The 13940-nt window shown below is 35.2% G+C and overlaps 1 protein-coding gene across 2 annotated transcripts in view; it reads left to right on the top strand.

Annotated features, from left to right (window-relative positions):
• The window catches only part of MALRD1 (MAM and LDL receptor class A domain containing 1), a 128595-nt gene that overhangs the window by 34755 nt on the left and 79900 nt on the right, over nucleotides 1–13940 (top strand). For both annotated transcript variants that reach the window (XM_053467035.1, XM_053467034.1), the window contains exons 11-16: nucleotides 2326–2417; nucleotides 6886–7062; nucleotides 9788–9887; nucleotides 10986–11120; nucleotides 13024–13176; nucleotides 13552–13657. In XM_053467035.1, coding sequence (XP_053323010.1) covers nucleotides 2326–2417; nucleotides 6886–7062; nucleotides 9788–9887; nucleotides 10986–11120; nucleotides 13024–13176; nucleotides 13552–13657 — 763 coding nt within the window. The remainder of the gene's footprint in view (nucleotides 1–2325; nucleotides 2418–6885; nucleotides 7063–9787; nucleotides 9888–10985; nucleotides 11121–13023; nucleotides 13177–13551; nucleotides 13658–13940) is intronic.

Raw genomic sequence — 13940 nt, 5'->3', positions numbered from 1 at the left:
TATGTTTAAATTCCTCGCTGTATTAACCTCTACTTCTCCTGGGAGGCAGTTCCACCTATCTACCTCAATTTCACTACAATACCAGTTCTATGTGAATTAAATTGCAATGTGTAACCTAGACGCAGTTGAGGGTCAGTAGTACCATTTGTTTTATCCCATTCACCATTTAGAAAACTCATTTATTTTGTCCATTCCCTACTTAAATCAGCTAGATTAATAACCGGCCAAATTACCCAGTGCAGTGTACTTCTCTTCGAATTTCTTATTTTCTTCTATTTATATATATCTATAGATACAGATATCTATCTATTTATCTATCTATCTATCTATCTATCTATCTATCTATCTATCTATCTATAGATAGATATAGATATATACAGTAAATATATATATTTTTGTATTTTAGATAAAGTTAGATAAACTAATTACTTGAAACCAATTTAGAAAATGTTACTATTAACTTCTGTATTGGCACACCAAACTACTAAATCTGGTGCACAATAATTATGGCTGTGATAAAATTTAAATCAAGTCGTAACATGACTTTTATGATATAAAATGTGCACCAGAAAGTCTGACATAACAAAATACAGTCTGTTCCTATCATAGAATTATTTAATTTATTTATGACCTTGGGGGATTGCTGGTGTGATTTTGCAAGGCGGAACGAGAATAAGTTGGTAAAAAGCAAGTACCTATAAATAATAAAATAGTGAAAAATAAACGCTGAAATAAAGAATCTTAGGACTACTTAGCAAAATATCCTGGCTATAACTAAAATAAAAATCAGAACCAACTTAATATATGTTAATTTTATTGATCGTTGTATTTGGTTTTTCATGAATTTGATTATGCTGTAGGACATTTTAATAAACTAATTTAATACTCTCTAGACGATGGACCTTGTGCTGGTGGCCTGTATAAGGATCTAAAAAATGTGGTTAGCTTCACGCTATCTCTAAAATAAAATGCATCTTACATAAATAATTTAAATTTGGCATGTATTATACAAAAGCAAAATGTAGGAACTTGCTTGTTTGTTCATACGTTGTCTCGCTTCCTAGAGTCACTTTGTGTTGAAATAAAAAAAAAACAATAATAAATTAATCCAGAGGACACAGTAGGTTTTTACGACATCAGTTTTAATCTCCGTTTGACATCACTGCACTTTTTCCCAATATTAACTGCCCACAACGTTCTTCTCTTTTTCCCTCCTCCATTCCAAAAGAATTTGGCATCAATCTTTCCCATTTTGGAGAGAATTTTTTTTTTCATTCAGCTGCTGTATATAGTAGTTGCATGTCCTCCTTTCAGCTTCATTTTGTGATCTGAAATACTATAAATATCAGTGTAAAATCTACATTCTAAAAAGCTTCTTGATTTTCCCTTTAAGTTACTAACACCAAATGATGCTATGGAGAGCAGTTGTATGATGAGGGTGTAAATGCTAGAGGGTATTGTTTTTGTGGTATTGATGAAATAATAGAACTGATTCTTTCAAAAAAGGTAACATTTATCTTTGGAATTTGTCCTTAAATTAGTAAATTGGTCAATGATGTTAAATCGATTCATATTATCTTTGTGTGTGAATATATGACGGATGACCTAGGAGTTGATGTACCATAAATACATAAAACATGGTGAGAGCTATGTCAAAAGGATCCAGTCTTCCTATGCTAGAGCAGGGCTGTTTTCTGCATGTTTTTTTTTGTATTGAAATACGGCACGGGCAATGCTATAACCAAACGGGATTAAAAATAATAATTCCCCAATGAAGAGGTAAAATGGTATAGGCTGTAGGTAGAGAACAGCTCCACTTTTAATCCAAAGGAAAACCATTAGTTTCTTGATTTTGCTCCTCCAACCACTATACTTCTGTTTGATAATAAACATATTTATGCCATACATACATTGGCTCATATAATACACTTACAGCCATGAGCTAGTGCAACAGTCATGTATCTAATTCATAACAAAGACCCTGGTAGAAACCCTGGTAGAAACACACAAAGTCATTTGCATCTTCACCAGGTGCAAAAGTTATTTTCCTAATAACCAATGATTGTACGAGTGGATATATTTTATAACAAGTGTGATTTTAGATTAAAGCTCATCCAACAGTGCAGGTTTTCAGCTTCCCTTCACAGAGTGGACACAGGTGGTCAACAATGGTGATTCTCATAATGAGTTTAACCTTATCGCACGTGGAAGCTGAAAACTTGCACTGTTTAGGATATGATGAGGACTTGGTTTGAAGCTTATAAATTTAATCAACAGAAAATTTGTCTGAAATGTGTGTTAATAAATGTATGTTTTCTTTTCTAGGAAATTTTATTTATGTTAGTGGACATTTGGGGCAAGATAAAAAATACTCTTCAAGGCTTGGAAGTTCTTTTTTTGTAAAGCCTCTTTGCCAGGTATGTAGATTAATTAACTATTTTGACATATAGCCTTCAATCATGGACTGGGTGGACATCACTCTAAGCCAACCGGATACCCATACATCTGTCACTGGCTTTAGCCAGGATGGAATGTCATTGGCTTGGTATTGTCAGGGTCCCATAAATAGTACAAACCACACTAACAAAAAGGAGTTCTGTTACTCTTAAAGGATGATGGAAAATAAAGTGATAGAAGAGGTGAAATTACTTTGCAGTATATAGACAAAAATGAATATTGCTCAGATATCAAAAATAATTAAAAGTAAAAAAGTAAATGCGCGGTGTGGGGATTTGCGTGCAGCTTTGTCTACCTTAATTCCACTCTGTATACATTCATGCACAGCATAGTCCTTCACGGTATGAAAACAAACATAATCCATCAGCCGAGATTCCCCGACTGGGAGCAGAAGCATGGAAGGACATAACAATTTGAATAAACAGTGGGGTTTTCCTTATTCTTTCATGACATTTGTGATTGTTGAATGGCTATTGTAAATTATTCATTTTGAATAAAGGGGTTTCATATACTCAGATGTTTCTGCCAATCTTTCCCTGTGTTATTTCCTGACGCCCACTGCTTCCCTTTCTCATTACAATCAAAATCAGAACCGAAAGAGAAAACAAGTTCTGACTGATGCAGGGACCTTATATAATGTATTTTCCTCCCGGAATGTAGAATTCACTTAAATCTGCCATTCATAGTTACACTGAAAGTATTTTCTACTCCCTAGAATGTATTAATTTACACAAATACAAGAGCCGTGAAAGCGATTGATTTCCAATACTCAGATTGTCAGAGCCAATCATTGAAAATAACTATTACTTATAATTGTACTTAATTCATTTTTAGCTTTCAATAACATGCATTTATTTTGAAACATGACAATTACAACAATGACACCTAGCAGAGAACTTTAAGAATGTACATACATTAATTACTTGTATAAAACCAAGGAAATAGGCATGTCATCTCCATAGACAAACATTGGCAATAGAATAGGTCATACTGAAGAACTCAACGATTACCACCTCTGCGCCAAGTCAGTTTGTGAAATTTCTGCCTTGCTAGATCTGCCCCGGTCCACTGTAAGAGGAAGCATCTTGGAGTAACAACAGCTCAGCCACAAAGTGGTAGACCTTGCACACTCACAGGGTAGGTCTGGCAAACACTGAAGCGCCTGTTCTCTGTACCATCACTCACTACATAGTTTCAAATTGCCCCTGGAAGTAACATCAGCTCAAGCACTGTGTGTCAGGTGCTTCATGAAAAAGGTTTCCATGGCCAATCAGATTCGCAAAAAGCCAAGGATCACTATGGGCAATGCCAAACGTCAGCTTGAGTGTTGTAAAGTGCATCACCACTGGACACTGGAGCAGTTTTTGTGGAGTGATGAATCACGCTTTACTATCCGGAAGTCTGATGGAGAATCTGAGCGGATCCAAGGAGAACGCTACCTACTAGAATACATAGTGCCTACTGTAAAGTTTTGTGGAGGAGGGATAATGTTAATGATACAGCATATAAAAACATTTTGGACAATGTGGTACTTACAACTGTGTGGCATCAGTTTGGAGAAGACCTTACTGTTCCAGCATGACCATAAAGGCATGGTCCATAAAGACATGGTTGGATGAGTTTGGTGTGGAAGAACTTGACTGGTCGCACAGAGCCCTGACCTCAAGTCCAAAGGATGAACTGGTTCTTCGAATGCAAACCAGGCCTTCTTGTTCAACATTAGTGCCTGACCTCACAAATGCTCTTTTGGCTGAATGGGCACAATTTTCTACAGAAACACTCCAAAATCTTGTGGAAAACCTTCTCAGAATAGTGAAAGGTTTTTTAGCTGCAAAGAGGGGCTCAACTCTATATTAATGCCCATGGATTTGGAATGTGATGTCCAACAAGCTCATAAAGGTGTGATGGTCAGGTGCCTACATACTTTTGATCATATAGTTTAACACCACATATGGTACATACTGTATGCGCTACAAACATCAAATATCCCCATAAAATGCATTATACAAACATTCTATACATTCTTCATTAGAAATCTTTCTTATCCATCATAGGTTTCGTCCCTTTTTTAAAGTGTTTTTCTGCTGGTCTTCTCACTTTGAAGGGAACATGGTGTGACACCTTTACAATAATCAAGTATTAGTTTTGTGCGTGTAGTTTTGAAAGCTTGGGGTGGTTAGTTCCTGGTGTCTGTCAACAGAAAGACAGAGCTGATCTGCTTTGAATTCAAAACAGAAGGGAAGAGGGAGAACAATGTCAAAGAAATGAAGGTGAGGACAGACAAATAGTGACGGAAATAATGGGTAGCAGGTCACAATTAAAAGTGGAGGTCAGTACAGGTTGAAAGCTTGGTTAGTTATAACATACATGGCAAGGCATGTGAATTTGAAGGATGGTTCATTTTTATCACATGAAAAAAATTGTAGTATGGGCTAAGTCAGTAAGACTTTAAGTCTAGCTGAAAAAATATTGAAAGGATGTAATAAAACTGTGTTCGGCCATGTTCAATCATATTGTAAACACTTGTATTTTTTATTTGGCAATTAAATACTTTTATAGTAGCTTTTATCTTCAAGGCAAGTGAGATAACAATGATAAAGTTAATTCATAAGAAAAAAAATGTAAATCCTCCACTGTTTATTTTTAGAGCTTAAAAAATAGAACGAGAAAGAACATATTTTATGAAATCATCTACTGGGTTATAACATAACTTGTCTATTATTATTATCTTTTATTTATATGCTGCAAACAACCTATGCAGGGCATCTTACAATCCATATATTAAAGGCTGGTGCAAGGACTTTTGCAACCATAGGCAACTCCTAATTTTGCTGTCCCATTGGCTCTGTCCCTTGTATACCGCTCATCAAACACATGACCTCCACCCCTGCGTTGACGGCGCCTACATTGCAGGCATAGATCACAAGTCACACACTACAAAGGCCAGCCCTTGCACCCATACTGCACATATGGGACTTGTCCAACACCCACATTGCACACATAGGACTTGCCCAGCACCTAGATTGCACCCTGTCTTACTATCTCTTATTTGTAGAAATGTGTCAACGAATTTTGTATAATTAATTTGAAACATTGGTCCATATTTATCAGGTCTTGTCCAGTGATGGATGAGGTGCATGAACAGATACATGCAGATGGTTTTAATGAAATTCAGATTTGGCACACTATGTGAATATTTGTCTGACTCAGTTGTCCCTAACACAAGGAGTCAAGACCCCAAACAGCACAGGTTTCTGGTATCTCCTCAGTTCCGTTCAGCACTCTTGTCTTTCAAAGTCTACAACTACACTGCACAGCTAAAGGTCACTGTAAAACTAGAAAGAAAAAATACATATTTACCTTTCATTTTTTGGTTAAATGCTCTGTACCTATTCTGTTCACGACTCGTTTAATATTCTTCTGCATATTCTCTTTCGAGCTTACGTGGCCTCACATGAATATAATTAAGTATTTTATTTCCGTGCTCACCTCGCGAGGCATAACATTTAGATTGCGTAACCGCTAAGTCAACCATTCTTTAACTTATTTTAAACAACCACGAAAGGACATAGAGGGTGAATTAAGAATTAAAAAAAAAATCCATATTCACAAGATTTCCAGAGCCTGTTCTATACCAATTTATATTAATATTAATCATTCATATACTGTAGGATGGCATCTTATTAAAGTGACTTTTTCAAGATGACTGATTTGACAGGAAGACAAGCTGTCATTCCCTTACTGTTACATAACTGATTAACATTCTAAAGCTGCATTTCCTTTCACATAAAAATGTATATTGATGGCAGTAACATTGTCTTACTACCCGCATTTGTTCACATCGTTCTGAACTTTTTCAAGTTCAACTTCAACTAAAAATGTACACGTCTATATAAAAAAAATATCAATACGGCATTTGACGCACAATTCCAAAATAATGTATGTAACTACACAATACCGCACAATAGAATAGAATAAGTCCAACGGTTCTTCCATTTTCAAATTAAGGATTAACCAACACAATCCCATTTTAAACTTTAATTGAGGGCCTTGCTTATGAATAAGCCTCTTCTTCCACAGTAGCTTCCATAAATATGTTGAGATATTTTGGTCGATTAATTTGTGTTCCAAAAAAAGGAAGATTGAGCTACTTCCATTGCATGACTTTATGAATATCTTGAATATGTTGATATCCCAATCAAGGTTTGTCTAAGTTCCCTCTGTGGCACTTCATATTATGAATGGTTATCATAAATGATAATAAGCTATAACCTTCCATTACTGACAATAACTCATCTAAAATATCCTGGTGTGTGTAATTAAACCACAGTTTGTAATTAGGTGTAATCCAGTTTTTATTAATCCATGATATTTTGTTATATTTTTATGTAAGTGGCAGCACTTATTCTTTTATTTATCACTTTACAGATCCAGCTTTGGTACTACCTACAGGATGCTTCCAGGTTATCAATTTTTAAAAGACTTGTTAATAAGGGGTCTTCGCTACTGCTGCTAAAAGAAATAACAGGTCCATCTGATAACCACTGGAGAAAGGCAACTATTCAGCTCGACACAGATTCACTAGATATAACGGACCAGGCCCAGGTACGCTTTTTATTTCATCGGGTTGAATGCATAATGTATAATGTATAATGCTCCCCCACTTTTTTTTAGCTGGGAGGTCATTTGACACAGGACAGAGGCTGTGGGGTGGACCATACTAAGTCAGCTATGTAATGCAATGGTACATACATGACTAGAGAGGGCAGTGAAGGTGACGCCTATGGCTTATTATTAGTCTCTGTGATAATGTATTATTGAGCAAGGCAACTACGAACATGGAGTTTATTCCTTAGGAACTTCATATGTCAGATAAGCTTTTTTTCCTGCAATCCTATAAAAGGAACAACCGCCCAAATATTCTGTTTAAATAACTGAGCTTTATTCAAACAATCTAAAAAATCCCTCTTCACATGCCCCCTTTGCTCTGCCCTTCTACTTGATGGCAAGTTACCTTGGTCAGCAGGTTAGTGTTCCATTGACATGTGCGATTGCTGACAGTTGGCATGTACCTTGCTGATGGCATGTTCAATCCGAAGGCCTGCTGTGTGGGGAGAAAACATGGGAAGCAAAGTTCTGTGCCTCAGACCAGGCAATGCTTCTTGCCATGGGATGGGCAACAGTTCTTGGTAAGTTGAACAAGCTATTATATAACCTGATTCTTGCCTTTTGTCCTTGTTGGATAATTAAAATCCATCGTCTAAGACATGTGAAGGCAGGACTTCCAGTTAGAAACAAAAAGTTTATATAAAATATGTATACTAAATCAAACTTTTGAAATAAGAACCAAAAATTGTCAAAATAGAGCACATATATATATATATTATTTATTTATTTTTATTATTTTAATACAATAAGCCAAGAATGAATAACATTAGAATATTAAGGGTGCAGAAGTTTGACGGAATCCTGTGCATATTTCTGATTAGCTCACGCTCTGATTTAAAATGCAGTCTGTCACATGCCTCCTTCTCGGCAGGTACTAATCCCCCCTTTGTGTCATGTTAAAATACATTTAATTAAGAAGAATGTGCAACGGCTTGTTCTGCAACTAAAACTGACATTTGTCAAATATATTTATTATATATTTCTATATAACTTTTACCATTAAAATAGACACTTTTCAAATATATTTATATTAAAAAATCTTTCTTGCCAAATATTACATCATGCCAAAATTGATCGATGATCTTTATGCAGTTTCCAAAGATTGTTTGGTGAAGATTAAGCTATTAAATTAATACATATCCTGAATAGTGTCAAAAATCTGTCTAAAAATGTTCTTCAGCTAGACAGAGCACATTAAGAAATAAGGGTCATAACTTGAGTGAAATGGACTTTTATAATGTTTAAGGGTACGTGCTAGTAATATGTAAATACTGAATGAAGTCAGATTTACTCACATGAATGCTAAAATTTATTTCTACCTATTCTCGTACAGTTTTATGATTTTAAATTATATGTTTTAGGATGTTAGAATATACTTCTTTTTGGTAGGCTTCATTACCTCCTTATGTCAATTGGTAAATTTTTGTTTTTAGATATTTTGTTTAAAATTCACCATATGGAAGGTGAAATCCCAGGGGTGAACTACCAATGGGACAATTGCCCCAGGGTCCCCAGTCAAAAATATAAGATGTTTTTATGAGACCTGAGTGCCATATGTTTTTTTTAGAACATATTTCAAAAATCTACTGACCCTGGTGTCTCCAATTCAAGTTTTAATTCTTGATTTCGGCCACCACCTGCTAATTCAGTTCCAAGAACAACATTGCTTCGCATATAGCAGATCATGCGCAAGCCACTGGATGTGGGTGGAAATGTGGTCACATCTCTGAAAATCCTACAATGAATCACCTAAAGGAACTGAGCTCCTGTAGCTGTAAATTAAAATGTCATCACCAATATGGGAATTCAGAATTGTAATGCCAATTACCTCCACAGCAGCCAGGTGGAGGTATTATTTGCTGCTAAAGGCTCGTCTGGATGTATATTTAGCTCTGGAAGTATATATTTTGCTGGGGCTTTGACCCCGTTTGTAGGAAATAATACAGATGTCTGTGAACATTTGTGTGCCTGGAGAAAAATGTAGACCTGTCTTTAAAGGCTTTACTTTGGACAAATTAGGGATGGCATAAGAAACACAAACATAAAAAAAACATTAAAGAATGTAAACTTTCCACAAAACTAAAAGAAATGCGCTATAGCTAATGAGTGATCACAGTTAACTCTACTGACCAGACTTGACTTTCGTTACGTGCCCATGCATGTAACCAATTGGATCAACTCAACTGTCTGAATTTGAGTGCACATGCGAGTTGGCGGTAGTTAATATGCAAGTTGACCTTTTTTCTTTTACCAATTTGCATTTACTCTCTTGGTGGATAGACCTGACGACTACATCTGTACATACTATATGTTTAATAACTAATAAGCTGGCCAAGTTTTAACTAGACTTGAGTGCCGGCCAACTCTTCACGTTCGTCTTCGTGGGGAAAAAAATCTTCGTGTTCCACGAATTTTCGTTCGTTTTTTTCTTCGTTTTTTGCCAATAGAGTCGCTCGTACGGACCTTTAACTTCTGATGGTGAAACTCTGCCTGGGGGTCTCCCTGCTCCCTTTCTTTTTTGACAGCTTGCCCTACACATTGTTTTTCCAATAAAATGTATTACTATATACTGTAACACTTATTTCTTCACTTGTACCACATGACTAGCATGGCTCTCTTCAATGAAATTAGTGCCATGTCATTTTTTGGTTTACAATTTCAGATTATTATGGAAGCTTCAATTTATTCAGATAATTCCACTGTTGCTGTTGATGATATCAGTCTATCTCCAGAGTGCTTCATTGCAAATAACTCGAATTCAGGTAACATAACGTGTATATATATAAGAAAGTACACCCTCTTTGAATTCTATAGTTTTCCATGTCAGGACATATTAGCAATCATCTGTTCCTTAGCAGGTCTAAAAATTAGGCAAATAGAACCTGAGATAAACAGCAACACATTACATATTATACTGTGTCAAGATTTATTCAACACAAACGAAGCAAAATTGGAGAAGTCGTCTGTGCAAAATATCCAACCACATACAAAGATCGCAATAACTTTCCGTGAATTGAATTTCAGAGCTATGACTTTATTGAATTGGAAAAAATAAGGTCTCTTTGGAAAACAAGTGAATTTGGGATTAGCGTAGAGAGAGCCGGGTCGATATATAGTTGCTGTATAGGCTTTAGAATCATTTTCACTTTCCTCCAGAAAGTTTAAATCGGACACCACCCTGAAGACAAGTTGTCCTTTTGTTAAGGTGCCATATTACCAATGAACACATCTAGTCTTCAAGAATAAACCTTTACAATTTATTTTAGTCTTGAGTTTGCTGGGTAACTGATCTATTGAGGTGAACTCCAAGCCTACACGACAGCAATTAAAGTCTACCAATTTATATTTATTTATAAGTCATTTGTTCATAGAAATGTGATGTGCGTTCATTTACTTGTAAAAGTCAAGTTGAAAAGGGGCTTCAACTGGACCAAATCAGATGATCTTGGATGGGGGCAAGTTGACACAGAACTCCATTAAACTTAAAAGGCTATCTAATGTGAGAATAGAGTTGATTAATGGACACAAATGGCTCAAAACAAGCACTACTCAACTTCAGTCAAGTTGAATGCAGCAGCAACTTGAAGGTAACTTGATGGCAACTTGACCATCACCAAATCTTAGTGAATTAACATGCCCAAATGATTCCAATGTATCAATGATTTATAATAATAAATATAACTTTAATTTACATAGTTAAAAGACCATTATATATATATATATATAATTTTTTTTTTCTTCCTTTTTTTCTTTTTTTTGTTTATTATTTTAAATTGGGTCTATGCCTCCCGGTAGCAAGGCATATGATTTTGCAAACACCTAATGTTGATTTCATGCAATAATATTCTTTTATTCCACAGATCGGCCAAACGAACCTTTATCTTTCAATTGTCCAGCTGGGTATGTGCCCTGTGGAGATGGCAACTGTTTGCCTTGGAGAAAATTTTGTGATTTCACTCTGGATTGTTCTAATGGTGCTGATGAATCCTTATGCTGTAAGTTACCTTCTGTTTACTTTTAACTCATCTTCAGAATTACAAATGAGTCACGACAAACGCATGCTAAATAGTATATCAGCATGTTCTGGATTTTGATGGTCCCGTTGATACCTGTATGAAATCATTGTATTCCAGCTTTGGTTCTTACTCCAGTGAGACATATCCAATTAAAATACCCAGCTCTGTAAGAGCTGACCTTGGATAACATTTTTCTCTAGTGTGGACTGACCTAGATTAACTCAAATGCTGCTAGCCATGTTAACCATTTTTCTTACATTATGTGGCAACATACTTTTAACTATGTGCTAGGTATTTAAGTTTATTTTCATCATGATTAAAAGCAGGCAAGGGCACATTTCACGCAGATCCAAGCTGCTCGAGAATTACAAAACCACATTTACTTAAAACTACCTTTTATGGTAGTGGCTATTTGATATACTTGATTTAAGAACATTATTAAATTAATGTCATGTTTCCTAAATATCGTACTGAATACAACCATGCGACTACAATATGCAACATGTGTGTGTATTGGAAACCTACCGTAAGTGTATATCACACTTTGATGGGTTTGATCGGTCCTCTCTATTAATTTATTTACCGTCCCTTTTTTATTGGCAGCTTTTGTAAGAGTTGGGGAGAAAAGGGAATTTAATTGATGTGCTAGTCTAGCCACTTTGCCAACATATTTTAACTTTTCTAACATAAATACACTCATTAATACATTAATCACATTCGATTTAATAAATGAATGTAATTATGTTAAAAGCTTTGATGGTAACAATTACCCATTAAGGCCTCAGGACTAAATTTAAACTTTTTCAGTTACCAAGTATGCCACTGAACAATTTTCCTTTTACAAAATCAATAGTTTTATTATTATTTTTTTTATTGTTTTATATAGCGCCATCATATTCCACAGCACTGTCTACTTTATGTTAACTGAGACATCTAGAGGCAGCATTTGTTTTCCCACCATAATAGTACACCATAAGGGAAAATTATAGAATATGCACATCATTTTATTTTGGTAAAGATGTAGTATTTTAAACGTTTCTCAGATTCAAACATGTTATGTGTACCCCTGGGGCAGATTAGATATTTCACCTAAGAGTGTAAGCTCCATAGGTAAGGGACATCCTTTCCGTTATGTGGCAGTAGCCATGACAACATCATGACTATAATCATTTCTAATCATTAATTAATCATACGTTTTTTGCATTAGCTGGTACGCTAAATGGTTTTTTTTTTCTAAAAAGTGCTTTGAGAGCACTTTGTCACCAAAATGGATATTTTGGTCTAATCTGCAAGTCTGCAAAACAACATATGGTTTGGTAAAAGTGTGAAACAAAATAAAAAAAATAAGTTAGCTCTTAGTTTCTGATGTTTGGGGCACCTGCTGCTTAATATATATGTCTATAGACAGAATAGGCATAAATACAAGCAGTATTAATAACTTTCCAATTTTTGTAATATCTATTTTTTTAAAGGGTCATGGAAATATTATAACCCCTGGCCGCTTGATAACCTTATTTCACATTGGAACATTTTTTCTTTATTTAGTTTATAATGTATTCTGTATTTATTCAAGTAAGGCTTTCTCAATAAAAAAGTTTCCTTAACACAGTGACTTCATTATGGAATATTGCATGTGTATAGAGAAGAGATAAAAAGTTCAATTGGGCGATGGCAGCATATTTAACTTAGGTCTGGTGTTCTCAAGTAAACCAGGCCTTCAGAGGCTGACCATCTATAGTAATGCCTTTTGCATCATACCCTCTCAGAAAATACAATATAAAATGTGTTACCTTTTACAATGTACAGAATTTAGTAGGCCAGCACGTTGACAAAAACTGATAAAGGAAAATATATAAAAGGAATATGTATATGCCATTTCCAGCTGCCAAATGTGACTTTGAAAGCGATACATGTGGCTGGTATGAAAGATTCCACGACAATTCATTTGACTGGATACGAGGTTCAAGAAGCACCCTGTCTAGTGATTACCAGAAGCAAGCCCCTCCACACGATCATACGTCAAACAAACCAGAAGGTAAAACAGATTTGTCATATATATAAAATGAATATCTGATTTATAAATAGGGTTGTGAAGTTATTATTGCATTGTTTTATATTATGCATAAGACAAAAATGCAGTATCCTTTTTGTATCAATATCAATTTTTAGTAGAAGTTTCTTCAGTTTATTGCATAGAACATGAATACTTTTTACTATTCTGTGTCAATCTGAAATCTGTATATAATTTTTTTTTTTGCCTTTTAGTTGCCATCAAAGTAAACCACTAGATAAACAGCATACAACATTTATGATGGTGTGAATATTTACTGAGTCCGTCTTCAAAGACAGGCCATCTGTTGGATGTAGTATTTTTACAATATGTATATTTTATGTTATCAATTCATTTTAGGTCATTTTATGTTCCTTCGGAAAGAAACAAGCTTGAATTCACCGGTTGCAGAATTAAGAAGCCCCAGATTCAGCCAGGCAGCATCAGGCTGTACAATGACCTTCTGGTAAGGTTATTTTCTTTAGATTTATTTTTTTCTGGGAGAAGATATCTTGAGGCTTTTTTTAATAATGACTTTGAGGTCGTTAGAAACAAACCCCTGAATTGTAAATGATTAGGTTTGGAAGGTTACATCTAAAACCAAGCTAAAAGGTCTGCTTGGGATCTATATTGGGTAATTATTATTATTTCTTTATGAGTGTTGTGGGGTGATGGCATACTATGGAGGGTGGTGGAAGATGTGTCATGAACTGTACACGAGCAGCACAGTAGTACAATGTTAACACAAC

This window comes from Spea bombifrons, chromosome 5 (genome assembly GCF_027358695.1).
Source record: "Spea bombifrons isolate aSpeBom1 chromosome 5, aSpeBom1.2.pri, whole genome shotgun sequence".
Taxonomy (NCBI): domain Eukaryota; kingdom Metazoa; phylum Chordata; class Amphibia; order Anura; family Pelobatidae; genus Spea; species Spea bombifrons.
This window is presented reverse-complemented; position numbering and strand designations above follow the sequence as displayed.